This window comes from Marmota flaviventris, chromosome 2 (genome assembly GCF_047511675.1).
Source record: "Marmota flaviventris isolate mMarFla1 chromosome 2, mMarFla1.hap1, whole genome shotgun sequence".
Lineage (NCBI taxonomy): Eukaryota > Metazoa > Chordata > Mammalia > Rodentia > Sciuridae > Marmota > Marmota flaviventris.
In genome coordinates this window covers 167995878-168009876 of record NC_092499.1, presented here as the reverse complement: position 1 = coordinate 168009876, position 13999 = coordinate 167995878, and the positions used below count along the sequence as shown (strand labels likewise).

At 35.7% G+C, this 13999-nt stretch overlaps 1 protein-coding gene across 1 annotated transcript; it reads right to left on the bottom strand.

Annotated features, from left to right (window-relative positions):
• Positions 1–5564: 5564 nt before the first annotated feature.
• Mkks (MKKS centrosomal shuttling protein) lies at positions 5565–13865 on the bottom strand. Its single transcript, XM_027921041.3, has 4 exons — positions 12881–13865; positions 10074–10249; positions 8932–9042; positions 5565–6856 (listed from the first exon to the last, which is right to left on the bottom strand). The coding sequence occupies exons 1-4, from the start codon at positions 13863–13865 to the stop codon at positions 6416–6418; spliced, it is 1713 nt and encodes a 570-aa protein (XP_027776842.2). The 3' UTR covers positions 5565–6415.
• Between the last annotated feature and the right edge of the window lie 134 nt (positions 13866–13999).

Genomic DNA, 13999 nt, shown 5'->3' with positions numbered 1-13999 from the left:
ATCCGTTTTTCCTCTGTTTGGAAAAGTCTGTATCAAAAACAAACTGAAAAGATGCATATAAAATATAAGTAGTGGTTGTCTTATGATAATAGGACTATGCTTAACTGTATTTTCCATTTGTTTGTGTGTGTTTGGTTTCAATTTCCAAATTTTCTATTGTTATAACACAATATTTATAATAAGTTTTATGAAATTATTTTAAATTTTTCTTTTTCAGTATGGGGGATCCAACCCTGGCGGAGGGTTAACAATGAACTACATCTCCACATTTTCATTTTTTTATTTTGAAGCAGGGTTTTTCTAAGTTGCCCAGGCCGCCCTCAAAGTTGATATCCTCCTGCCTCAGCCTCCTGAGTCTCTGAGATAACAAATAAGTGCGGCATTGCCTGGATTAAAATTACCTTTTACAGAGGAAAAATAATAGTTAAAAATATATATCTCCCTTCCTAGATAATTAGTTTCTTGAGGTTAGGAACTATGAACAAATCACTGTGGTTTTTATTTTTGTTCTTGTTGTTTGTTTGCTTGTTGCTCTTTACTTCCAATACCATTGACCATTCTTTATGGCAAACAAAAAAGAACTCAATAAAAACTTTCCCAAATGAAATCACAATACTTCAAACTAAATCTATAGGACTAGCCAGTAAATATGGTGGTACACACCTATAATCCCATCTACTCAGGAGGCTGAGGCCCAAGGATGGCAAGTTCAAGGCCAACCTGGGCAATTTAGTGAGCCCCTGCCTCAAAAATAGATAGATAGATAGATAGATAGATAGATAGATAGATAGATAGACAGATAGATTTATTAACTAAAAAGGGCTGGGAGTACAGCTCATTGGTGAAGTGCTTGCCTGACATGTATGAGACCCTGGGTTTGATCCACAGTTCTGGAGGGGTGAGGGCTATATGGCTAACCTAGGATGCTTACTAGAAATATATCCTCAGTGTGAATTTTTAACAGGCAATTGCCAAGCTGTTTATTCCCTGCTATGTTTACAACTTATTACAGAGAGTAATATTCTATGGTTTTTAGTGCACCTGAGTCTAACCAATCATTTCTTCAACAGAAGACTTTTTTGTTTGCTTGTTGCTCTTTACTTCCAATACCATTGACCATTCTTTCTGGCAAACAAAAGATTTTCCAATAAATAGGTTTAGAAGGAATGCATTCTTTAAGAGCATTTCTATATTCTTAATAAAGAAGCACATATATCTACTTATAATCCAAAATATAGGTTATTATTGGGTTTAGAGACATCTAATTTTGAATTTTGTAGGTGAGTGGCAAAAATTTCCAAGGATTAACTGGGCATGGTGTTGCACACCTGTAATCTCAGCTACTCAGGAAGGTGAGTCAGGAGAATGGCAAGTTTAAAGCTAACCTGTGTAACTTACTGAGAGCCTGCCTCCAAAAAAAAAAAAGTAAGAAGGACTCCCTCTGGTATAGCTGTATAGCTCGGGGTAGAGATTTTGTCTGGCCTATCTGAGGCCAGACAAAAAATTTGTAAGGATTATGGAATACCATGATTACTCAATGTAAACACCTAACTACATGAAAAAAATATGAAGTTATCAGATATTCAAAACTGCCTTTTCCTTCTGATTGAGGGATTTTTATTTATACAGCTGAAACAGGCCCCTATAAGAGATGTTTTGTCTTCTTGACTACTCCCCAAAGATTATTAGAAAGGAATAAACCATCTGGATGTTTTGACAGGCCCTGCTTTGATTATGAGAGTGATTCTTGTACATGATACTTTTAAATAATAACCTTGATGGCTTATGTGACTGCAAATAATATTATTTTTTTTAAAGTCGTCTAAAGAACTGTTGAACAATATAAGAATCTAGAGTATGAGAGCTGTTACAGAAGTTCTTAAAATTTCTCTTCTATTATATGAATGCCTGAACAGGTTTGATTATACAACCTAGTGAGTTCAAGAAGACCTAGGATAATAAAATATAATAATAACCTATAATTTAAATATCTTGTATGAAATATTTCACTACTGTGGTTAAAATGTCTAACATATAAAGATTTTCTAATGTAGCGCAAATGGGAGAACTAAACAGTGGAATATCTATAAGACCAAATAAGTTTTTGAGTTAAAATTCCCCTATAATTTTTTTTTAGTTCTTTACTTGTTCCTTTGCTGTCAAAATCCTAATCTATTTTATTTAATAAGATGCGAATCATTTTGTACTCCTCTGGTTCAATAAACTTTAATGCGCATGTCCTATGAGTTCTGCAAAAGTCCAAATCAGCTGCCCCCAACTTTATTATCTTCCATGTGACCCTCCCTTTCCTTTTTATAGCCCATAGCATTTCCGTTTCTGTATCCTGAGGTATCTCATGAAGCAACATACAGACTTCAATCTTAATTGTAAGTCATAAAACAGTGGCCGAGTCTTAATTAGTGACTATTTTTTCTTGTCATTTTATTCCTGCCACTAAAAACGCCTCTGAAATTATTTCCAAGAATTCTCATCTTACATTTTACCCATCTGAGTTTGAGTGGTGATTTTCTTGAACTATCAAGGAAGTTGTTCTTTTTCATTTCTAGTATTTTCTTTTTTGAGTCAGGGCTTGCTATTTTGCCTAGGCTGGCCTCCAAATTCTGGGCTTAAGCAATTCTTTTGCCTCACCTCTGAGTAGCTAGGACAACAGGCATATATTACCCTGTCCAGCCACATTTCTAGCATTTTCTAATAATAATTACACAAAACACAAATGGATTTATAAAAATATTTCAATGCATTTCTGACATATTTAAAATGAGAACATTGGTGTTTCCTCAAGGAATATATCAAATTTTATGACAAAGCTTAAAATGACAGAGGTAAAAGTGGCTATAGTGGAAAGTGTAGACCCTACTTGATAGAGTCAATTAGAGAGGTACCTTGTGTTACCTCTTCTTGGAACAACTTGGAAATGCAATTTAGGGTCCCGGAGAATCAGGGCAATTCCCATATTCTATATTCCAAATCTGCAGGTGTTTTAGGAGAGAAATAAAGGGATAAAGATAGCCAGGAGAAAAGAAAAAGGAGGGGGAGAACAGTGAACTCTTGCTTTACTTGTAACTGCAGTTCTCAGTTAAACCCGTATTATGACATCAGCAGTCACCTATATGGTCCTTAAATTGCTGGGTGGAAGGAACTAACCTCAGCCTCCCAAGTTGCTGGGATTATAGGTATGTGCCACCATGCCTGGCTAAGTTACAGATTCTTATGAGAGTGCAAGAAGGGCACATCAGATCTCTCACCAGGGACCTGTTGTCCTCAGTTAATCTTCCAAACTGGCTCACTAGATAAATATCTTCTGTCTTTGGAGAGATCTCCTTGGACTCCCTTCTGGTGGCAGGACTGGCTTTGCTAGATCCTCTGAGGCCTACAAAGCATTTCCAGGTCCCAGTAGGGAGACTGTGCTTCCAAATTCACTTTTCAGGTTGTTGATAGCATTTAGTTCCTTGTGGGCTGTTGGTTAGAAGCATCCCTGAACTCTTGCTGTATAGTTTCCATGATGGCAGATGGCATCCTTCAGAGTGAGAGAGTGAGGAATCCAGAGAGAAGCTGCTATTTCTACAACCTGATATCAGAAGTGACATCTCATCACCTCTACTGTACTCTGCTCATGAGAAGTTGGTCACTAAGCCCCATCTAGACTCAAAGGGCAGACCACCAGGAGGTGAGATTACCTCAGAAGCTGCCTACCCCATGCAAAATATACTCACCCCTTTCCCAGATACCTCAGAGTCTTGCTGCATTACCACATCAACTCAAAGTCCAGAATCTCATTACTGAAAGGAGGTCAGTGTATCTGAGGCTACTCAGATGTAGTTTTAAAAATACAACTCTAAGATCACAGTTCCTTTCCATGCGTAGACCCATGAAGTTAAAGAGGAAGTTACTGCCCTCCATTCCCAGCACAGAATGATGGATAGATATAGGATAACTGCCATAGATACTATTGTTCACAAAGTGGACATGTGGTAGATACCAAAGAGTCATTAAATCCAGCCCATACTCAGGGGAAGGAATTATGTAAAGGCCTGAAAACTAGGAGGGAATCCCTGGGGGCTACCTTAAAGGCTGCCTCACTCACTGCTGTCCTTCTATTTAATTTTAATAATAAAAGGAGTATAACTTTAGAAAACTATTTTATGAAGTTTAAGTTGTAGCTGCTTTTTAAATATATATAGCATTGCTGTAAGTCTGTATCACAAATTTTTCTTTGGGTTAGGATAAAAATTATTTCTGATTATAATATTGGAGGAAGTTGCTTAAAAATTCTATTTCCTTTTATTATGGCTAGAGATCTTATCATTGACTTTTAATTTTCCCCAAATTTTCAAAATGTTTTCTTAAGTTTAATATATCTGTTATGGATAAATATTTATTCTTCTAGTTGGATTCTCTATTTCATCTTTATCAATATACCTTGAATTTGCTTAAAATTCAAATTACGTTCCTTGGTGAAATATCAGAGTCTCTACTTTGAATATAGGAGCTGTTCTAGTTACTTTTTTGCATCATTGACTGAACTAGAGAAATAACTCCCATTCCTTTCTCTACGCTGCTTTCTGAAGTCTTGGTAGGATACTCTTTCTTCTCCTCCTCTGCTTCTTTCTTTTTGTATCAGTCTAGAAGAGTGGTTTTCAGCCAAGGACAGTTTTGCTTTCCCAGGAGAAATTAGGCAATATCTGGACACATTTTGGTTTTAAACTTGGGTGTGATATTGGCATTTAGTGAATGGAGGCTGGGGTGCTGTTAAACATTCTGTAATACATAGGACAACCCTGCAGGTTAAAGAAGTATCTGATTTAGGGATCAGGGATATAGCTCAGTGGGAGAGTGCCTGCATAGTATATGTGAGGCCTGTGAGGCCCATGTTCAATCTCCAGTACTGGGGGAAATAATAATTATCTGGTTTAGAATGTCAATAGCAGGAAGGCTGGGAAACTCTGCTCTAAAAACAAATCAGTTCTTCCTCCCACTTTAAACATGAAGACATTACAAAGTTGTTTTAGTCTTAGCTATTATATAAACTGACTTTTCCCCCTAATCACACATTTCCTTAAAATAACAAAAATGTGGAGCTGTGAATACAAACCAGCAACTTAAGGCAAACTAGCTTCTAATTCAATTACTTAACCACTGAATAACAGAGTCTGAGATAAAGGGAACTGAGAAAAGTGAAATTTCACTAAATGTGCAGTTTAACACTTTTTTTTGGGGGGGGTACCAGAGATTGAACTCAGGGGCACTCAACCACTGAGCTACATCCCTGGCCCTACTTTGTATTTTATTTAGAGACAGGATCTCACTGAATTGCTTAGTGCCTTGCTTTTTGTTGAGGCTGGCTTTGAACTCTTGATCCTTCTGCCTCAGCCTCCCAAGCCATTGGGATTTACAGGCGTGTGCCACTGCACCTGGCCTAATACTTCTTTTGAATGAGCTACATGGACTGGATGCTTTATGATATTTTATAATTTAATTTTATATTTTAAGCATATGCAATTGCTATTCATTGTAAAATATTTATAATAAGTATACACAAACTATAACAAGGATTAGGAATTTTTTTATTTCTGTATGTTCTTAGAATGATGTTAAAACAATAATAATAAAAATTTGGAACAATGTACAGTAGTCCCTGTGGAATCCCTAAGATTACTACAACATCTTTAATAATGCTTAAGATTGTTATTATTCTGTGATATTTCTAATCAAGAATCATACCTTAAGTAAGTATGTCTATAATTTTATGAGTCATTTGTCTATATATACAGAACAGGCCTTTAGAGAACAATCCACTCACTATTTTTCTTTTTCTTTTTTGTTTGGCATTTTTTTTGTTGTTTTTTGTTTTGTTTTTTTATATATTTTTTAAAATGTTTTATTTGTTTTAATTAGTTACACATGACAGTACAATGACCTTGATATCATACATTTGAATCAGATGGGATATAATTTCTCATTTTTCTGAGTGTACAGGTTGCAGAATCATATTGGTCATGTAGTCACATATATACACACAGCAATAATAATGTCTATTTTATTCTGCTGTCCTTCCTTTCCCCCCTTCCCCTCCCCTCCCTTCCCATCATTTCTCTCTACCCAATCGAATATGACACAATTCTTTTTTTTTTTTCTCACATCGTCATACATGTATTTTTATAACCATGAGGGTCTCCTTCCATCTTCCATGCAATTCCCTTTCCCCTCCCTTTCCCTCCCACCTCTCTTCCCTATCTGGAGGTAATTTTCTTCCCATGCTCTTCCTCCCTACCCCATTTTGAGTCACCCCCCTTATATCACAGAAGACATTTGGCATTTGTTTTTTTGGGATTTTTCTTAATTGATATCTGACAAGTTTATTTGTCTCATAATATAAATATGTGATTCTCTTATATCAGTTTTTATCTTCGATGACATATGAAAGATCTAAAATCAAATTGGCTGTCTCTACAGCCACCTGTAGGCCACTAAGCTTAGCAGTCAAACAGTCCAGAGTCAGATTGCTAGCTGGGCCCACAGTTTCATGTGGAAGGCAGAATTGTGGTTCAAAAGGATGGCATGAGCTTCGTAAGAAAGACCAGCTGAGTTCTTCCTGGCTACTGTATAATCCACAACCACATCGTGAAAGTAAATCCGGCCAGTTGACAACAGAGGGACAATCTCCCTGAACTGACCAAAAGTGTCCATACTTCATATCAGTGACAATTTCACCTCCATCATGCTCTAAAGAGCCAGCAAGAGACTCGAGAGCACTGCAAAATGCTTCAGCAACTAGTTGAAGTTCTGCTTGAGTACACCCATCATCTGTGAGAATGCTTTCTGGTTCATTACGAGCCTAAAGAGTAATAAACCATTGAGAACACATACAGGGTGATTAATATAAAAATATTTCAGAAAAATAAGATACTTTGATCAAAGTCTTATTCATAAAGTTACTATGTACCTTCATTTACTACAAGATTGGACAACAATTCTAATGGGCTTGTGTGAGTCAGCTGGCTAGGCTTGGATCCCTTAACCTGATTGGTCATAGCAAAATTGTACACTCCCTGTCCTGTTACTACAATAAATGTATAAGAATAACCCCACCAGCTTATTCTGAATGATTGCCTTAATGTAATATATAAAAGTCAAGGCATATACATGTTTTATATTTGTTTTTATGCACTCAGGAAAGTTCCTGAAGACTAATGTCCCAAATGAAGTACTTATCATATCATCAGAATGTTTGAGATTTGCTTAAAATGAGAATGCACATATTACTAAGACATCATTTTGGGAACGGACAATTTTCACATCAATTTTTCTTAAAAGGTAATAAGATTTAATCAGCTTTTTGGTTTCACTATTCTGAAAATATTATTGTAGAAATTTCTTAAGACAGAAAAATAATAGTGAACTAACTGAATGATGATTTTAAAAGTCCATATATCCCTACTACTAAAAAACAGTGACTACTTCTTTTTTTGGAACATATTTCCCCCATATCCCCAGAACCTTAACAAGATACTTACTTCCTCCAAAACGCTTTGTCCAGTTTACTCAGCTCCATTTGCAGATTAAATTATTGTCCACTCAGAATCACTAACTGGCATGGATTTTGTTTTTTATAATGTGCATTTTGATAACTTTTCATGAATTGGCTTTATCTTCAAATAGATTTTAAGTTACTAGGGGAAGTGTAGGGAAGGGCATGTCTGTAAGAAAAGTTTACTCTCTTTCCAACTCTAATCACTCACTGGAAGCTCTGCAGAACATCTCAGTGATTCTGGTTGATGCAGTCAATCAACTATCAATATCTGGAGACCACATTGTTTTGGTTTAGGTGTCCCTCAAAAGTTCATGTGTGAAACAATGAAAGAAGGGCGAGAAGACTGAAATGATTGAGTTCTAGTTAGTGCATTAATTCACTGATATGAATTAATGGGGTGGTAACTGTAGGCAGGTAGGGTGTGGCTGAAGGATGTTGGTCACTGGGGGCTTGCCTTTGGGGTTTATATTTTGTCTCTGGTGAGTGAAGCTCTTTCTGCTTCCTGACTGCCATGTCCTGAGCTGCCTTCCTCCAGGACAGGGAGTGTGCAATTTTACTATGACCAATCAGGTTAAGGGATCCAAGCCTGGCCAGCTAACTCACACAAGCCCTTCAAACACAGTGTTTGCCTTAATCTTGGGCCCAGAGCTACGATGCCAACCATTTTAGGATTTAGACCTCTGAAACCATGAATGTCAAAATAAACATTTCCTCCTCTACCTTGTTCTTGTTGGATGTTTTGGTCACAGCAATGAAAAAGCTGATTAAAAATAGGTATACCTTTTTGTATTCATCTTTAAATAAAGTAGGATAGGACTTATAAAATAATTATTCACAACTATGTTACACTAAACTTATCTGTCAACTGTCAGGAAATGGAGTTTCCTAGGCCAATAAAAAATTAAAGAATTAATACACACCATATAGAAACCAAAATAAAAACTATAATAAAATATAATATCTGAAATGCCTTAATAAATGAAATTAAGTTTTTTCCTTGATGCCCCAGAAGATACAGAAGTATTTTTGTGGATTCTCAGCCCTTTAGCTGTTAACATTAATTAGTGTTGAATTTTGGTAGTTAAGATCTTTAATATTAGAAGTCTCCAAAATAGAATGCTAGTTTCAACATGTAGTCCATGTAAACAATATTCAAAGAATGGGGTAATTTGTTAAAGAATTAGATTTGCAATAATCATTGCAATAAAGATCTTATTTCATATTTATAATGTTATTTTCCTCAAGGGTTCTCAAACATAATATCTAAGTTAGGCTTCTGAATAATTAAGCACGAATGGTTTTAGGGTGATTTGGCTTATCATCTCACAGAACACAAGTTGCTGAGAATTCGGTAATTTTAAAAGGGCTATTAATCTTACCTTGTATCTAATAAATGCAGCCAAATGAGTTTCTGTACATCCACCTCCCAACAAAGCCCATGGTTCCTTGATTGTTAACTGCAAGACGTGCAGTGCTGCTTGACATGTGAGCTAAAAAAGAATCAAATCTGAATCAGACACACCAGATCCATGAAGAAATACAACCATGCTCTTAATATAACATACATCATGGACTAACAAGAGTCCGATTTCAGTTGACAATGAAATCTGCTTGGTCAAGGTTGTAATGTGATGAATACATTTTGGGATAATAAAGATTTGAGACTGAAGAAAGTTACTTTAGCCAGAAGTCTGTTTTCATCAATTTTTTTTATTAGATCAATATACTGTTAGATCAATATTTTTTCATATATATTGATCTCTTTAAATTAGGATTCATAAATATAGGGATTCAAAACATCTGAGTCAGCAAGACTGGTGGGTACTTAAAACATACAGACTTTGATTCACCAAGGAATCTTTATAAACTTTATAAAACATGAATCTTTATAAAACTTTATAAACTTGTGATTGATATCAGAGTTTATCACTTCCCTTAAATAAAAGTTGCATGTGTATTGTTGGCAGAGAATAATAAACTCTACTAAGAGGTGGATGATAGTATTGACTTAAGAACTCACTTTTGAAGTGAATTACTCATATATGTTCACATCAAAGAGTACACAATTCAAATTAATTTCTTAAGGAAAAGTGAGGGCTGGGGATACAGTCCAATGGTAGAGTGCTCCCTCGATTCAATTCTCACCATCATATTAAAAAAAAAAGAAAAGAAAAAGAAAGGAAGAAAAAGAAAATTTCCTATCAATGACTTCTTAAATTTCTTGTAAATAGCAGAAATAAGGAATGGCAACCTGTGTCAAGTCTACCATAATACTGCAATTAAATTAGCTTACTTGTAAATTTTTTTTTATACATAGCACATATTTAACAATTGAGCTTCACAATCAGCCCCCCACTTCTGTCATTTTTGTTCTTGCTTTGTATACCCTGCTGAAGTTATGGAAGAGGGGAAAATTAAGAAGCATGGCTCACTAATGTGAAAAAAACTATTGAGAACCTGTTGACTGACTATTTCACCCCTGCCTCAGCCCTTGGATATGAAATTCAAAGTTATTACTTACTTTCAGCTCATCCCAGGCAGTGTCATTTCTGTTGCAGAGAAGCAAGCTGCAGATAGTTGCTTCATTAGGAATAAGATGAAAAAAATGCTTGGAGCCAAATTTTGCAGTGCAGAATTCTTTCACAATTCCATAACTACTAGGAGATATGGAGCCTATGGAACCAATAGGTTGTGTTCCTGTTTTTTTTTTTTTTTTTTGAAAGAATAGAAAACAAAATGTCTAAGCAAAGGTGGACCAAATAACCATTTAAAATTAATAAATGTAAATAAATTAACTCTTATTCCTAGCCAATATAAAAATTCCACAAAAGCTTATCATTTAAAATATTAAATTTGAGATAAAGTAATAAAATGCGTCTTCTTAAACCTCTGATATTAGTAATCTATTCAAATGACATGCAAATAAAGCAAAGGTTCTTTTGGTTTACTTACTTCTTTGAACATTTGTTAGAATTTATTTTGTGCTCTTGCCAGAGACAGGCACACAAAATTTTGCATACATTTTTAAAAGCCCAAGAACCTTGAAACCCCATTCAGAGATCACCAAAGGGAGAGAGAAGGGAAATTGCATGGAAATGGAAGGAGACCCTCATTGTTATACAAAATTACATATAAGAGGAAGTGAGGGGAAAGGGAAAAAAAAACAAGGGAGAGAAATAAATTACAGTAGATGGGGTAGAGAGAGAAGATGGGAGGGGAAGAGAGGGGAGGGGAGGGGGGATAGTAGAGGATAGGAAAGGCAACAGAATACAACAGACACTAGTATGGCAATATGTAAAAACGTGGATGTGTAACCGATGTGATTCTGCAATCTGTATACGGGGTAAAAATGGGAGTTCATAACCCACTTGAATCAAATGTATAAAATATGATGTCAAGAACTATGTAATGTTTTGAACAACTAATAATAATAATAAAATAATAAATAATAATAAATAAATAATAAAATAATAATAATAAAAAAAAGAACTCACTAATCTGGAATAAGAGTGATGTGAATGTTTTTTAAAGGCATTACACCTCAATCTTAAATGAATTAAACTATCCAAATAGTTCTGAAATTGAATTCCTTTGGGTATCTATTTAGGGAACATATAGGATTTTTATTTCAGCATAGTAACTATTTTTATGTAAATAGCTACTTAAATTATGCTAAAATGTAACTTATTTCAATTTGTTGTTCTTAAGTATTTTATCCTTCCAACTGCATAGGCAATCAGTAAAATTTTACAATTGCAAATAGAAATAAGGTTATTAAGGGAGAAGTATGTACTGAATGTTTGCAAAATCTCCAGATGTAATTAAATTTATATAATAAAACTAGACCAAGCTTTTAAAAAAATAAAAACTCCAGTTTAACATTTGAATATTATACTGCACCCTGAGCAATTTACCCCCTTGGGTCAACTTTCTTAAACTGATGGTATTAAATGTTTAAAGCCATGTTCTAGGTACATGTGAGTTAAAAAACAACAGTGAACTAGTGTGGAAACTGAGTCTCCATTTATAATATTGTGGAAATATGGGAAAATGTCCCATACTTTAAACACTGAATAAGCCAGAATAGCCCATATTCATAAGCTGTAAACTGCCAGATCATGGACAGTTGGTAGATACTTAAGGATACGAGTCTGACCTACAACATCAGCAATGAGTTCCAAAGAATTATTTCCATTTATTCTCAATAATTTTTCACTTTGATGATCATTTGACAGTTTTACAAAGGTAAATAACAGAGATATATTTAATGCTTGGCATACATACTGCTTTTTGACTATCTGTAACAAAAGACTATAGTTAACTTTAACAATGCTTTAGTAACTTAAAAATTGCAGACTGGGCACAGTGGTGCACACCTGTAGTCCCAGCTATATGGGAGGCTGAGTTGGATCACTTGAGCCCAGGGGTTTGAGATGAGCAATGGGGAACACAGTAAGACCTCCACCTCCAAAAAGAATTGCAATCAATGCAGAACTAAATGATTGTCTGATAGGATGTCAATGCAATACTGAAACAAGTGGCATGAATCAGGAGCTCTTCAGCTTATTTTTCTTTGGCTCTAACAGGTGAATATGAACCTGGTATACTAGTGCTTTTAATTTGATCAATTTGTGAGACTCAATGACTCTTCTGCCCACTATAATTCTTTACCTAATTGGTGGTAACATATATTACCACCAGTTCAGCAAACATTCTGGAGCACCTGCTATGAACTAGGCCTGCTATAGTGTTCAGAGTAAATGACCTTGGTTCTCAAGAGCTCAGCTGGAAATATTGATCTTTAAAGATAAAACATACATGTGTGTGTACACACATGCACCCTTCCTGCACCCAGCTTGGAACAACTATTTGGGCAGAAGTACAGAAATCCATTGGCATTATAATAAAAGTGAAGAAAAGGTGGTATCCCAGTTATAAAATTACCTTCTGAGTGTAACATGATTTAAAAGCTTTGCAAGTTAAGTAGTATAAAAATTTTGGGTAAAGTATGAAAGACCTTATGATGATGTCAAATTTCTCAATTATCTGTAGAATATTGGGGAATTAGATTATGAAAGACTCTGCAGTATACTTTTGGGTTGAAAATACACAGAAAATGGCCACAGCAGCTCCATGTTTATTAAGTGAACAACAGGGGATCTTTTCCAGAAACAACCTTTGCTGTCAGAAATGATACCCACAACATGCTGTGAGGTTGGCAGCTTCTACAATTTTTCAAGATGTTAACAGTGTCACAAACCAATAAACTCTCTGTTTAAACAAATGATTTATTAACTCTAAGGGGCAAAAGTCAAGAGTGCTTTTTACCTGTCACTTTGCTCAGGGGTTCCATCAAAGCCACTCCAACTCTGTCTATGGCAATAACGTGATGTATACTGAGGAACTGTTTCAAAGATGGGTGTATAACCTTTTGGCACAGGACAAGATCTACGTGGTCACTAATAAGTTGCCTTCCTAGGTTAAGCAACTGGTCCAGGGCTGCATTTTCAAGAGACATCCTGTAACTGACCACCAGGGTTCCCTCTCCAGTGTCAGAAAAGTCTCCAGATAAAGATGTACAAAAGAGTGCCACCTTGAGGGCACTTGATTTTTTGATAGGTAACATCCTCATTAATTGAGCTTCAGACATTTCAATAAGTATTCCAGGTAATACAGTAGAATCTGTAACTTTCTGACCTTTTAATGGTACAATTATACTCTTTCCTAAAATGATATGTTCTTCTGTGTTTTCTGGAATTGTAAGCAAGAAGGCTCTCAGGATCAAAGCACTGATGTGATCTACTTCCTTTCTGATGAGCATGCAGGCAGGCTTACTCCTTAAAATACTGCGAACCAAACAAAGGAGGATCTGAGTACTACTAAAGTCAACTGGAATTCGACAACCACAGGCCTCTGACTTGAGATAATTAGTGCAGAGACTCAAAAGATGTTTATTTAATTTAATGACAGTGGTGGGTGTCAAATCTGTTTTTTTGGCATTTTCAATCAGGTTGCAGCAAAGAATGGCTGTAAATAAGCCACAGTCACTGAAGCAGGACACATGATTCTGCACAGAAGTTGTCAGGATCTTTAATGTGGGATGGGTGACTGACAGGTTACTGAGCAGGGCTGAGGACTGTGATGTTGTGCACACATAACCTCCCAGGCCGTTGTGCAGCTGCTTCAGCCTACCTGAAGGGCCGTAGCAAGATGTTAAGACTCCTTTTAGGACAGAGAGTGTGGCTCTGACTGTATCACTTGTAAGTGGTTCACTTTTACACAATGAGGGTTTCTTAGCTTCTAAACGAGACATATTACTTCAGTTGTAACTTGTGATGACAGCTTTTATTTTATTAACCATATTTTTCTGTTTACTGCATTGTCATGTGTATTAACATTAAAAATATATTCTTTAAAAATGAAGGTCTGAATATGCAGCAATATGGC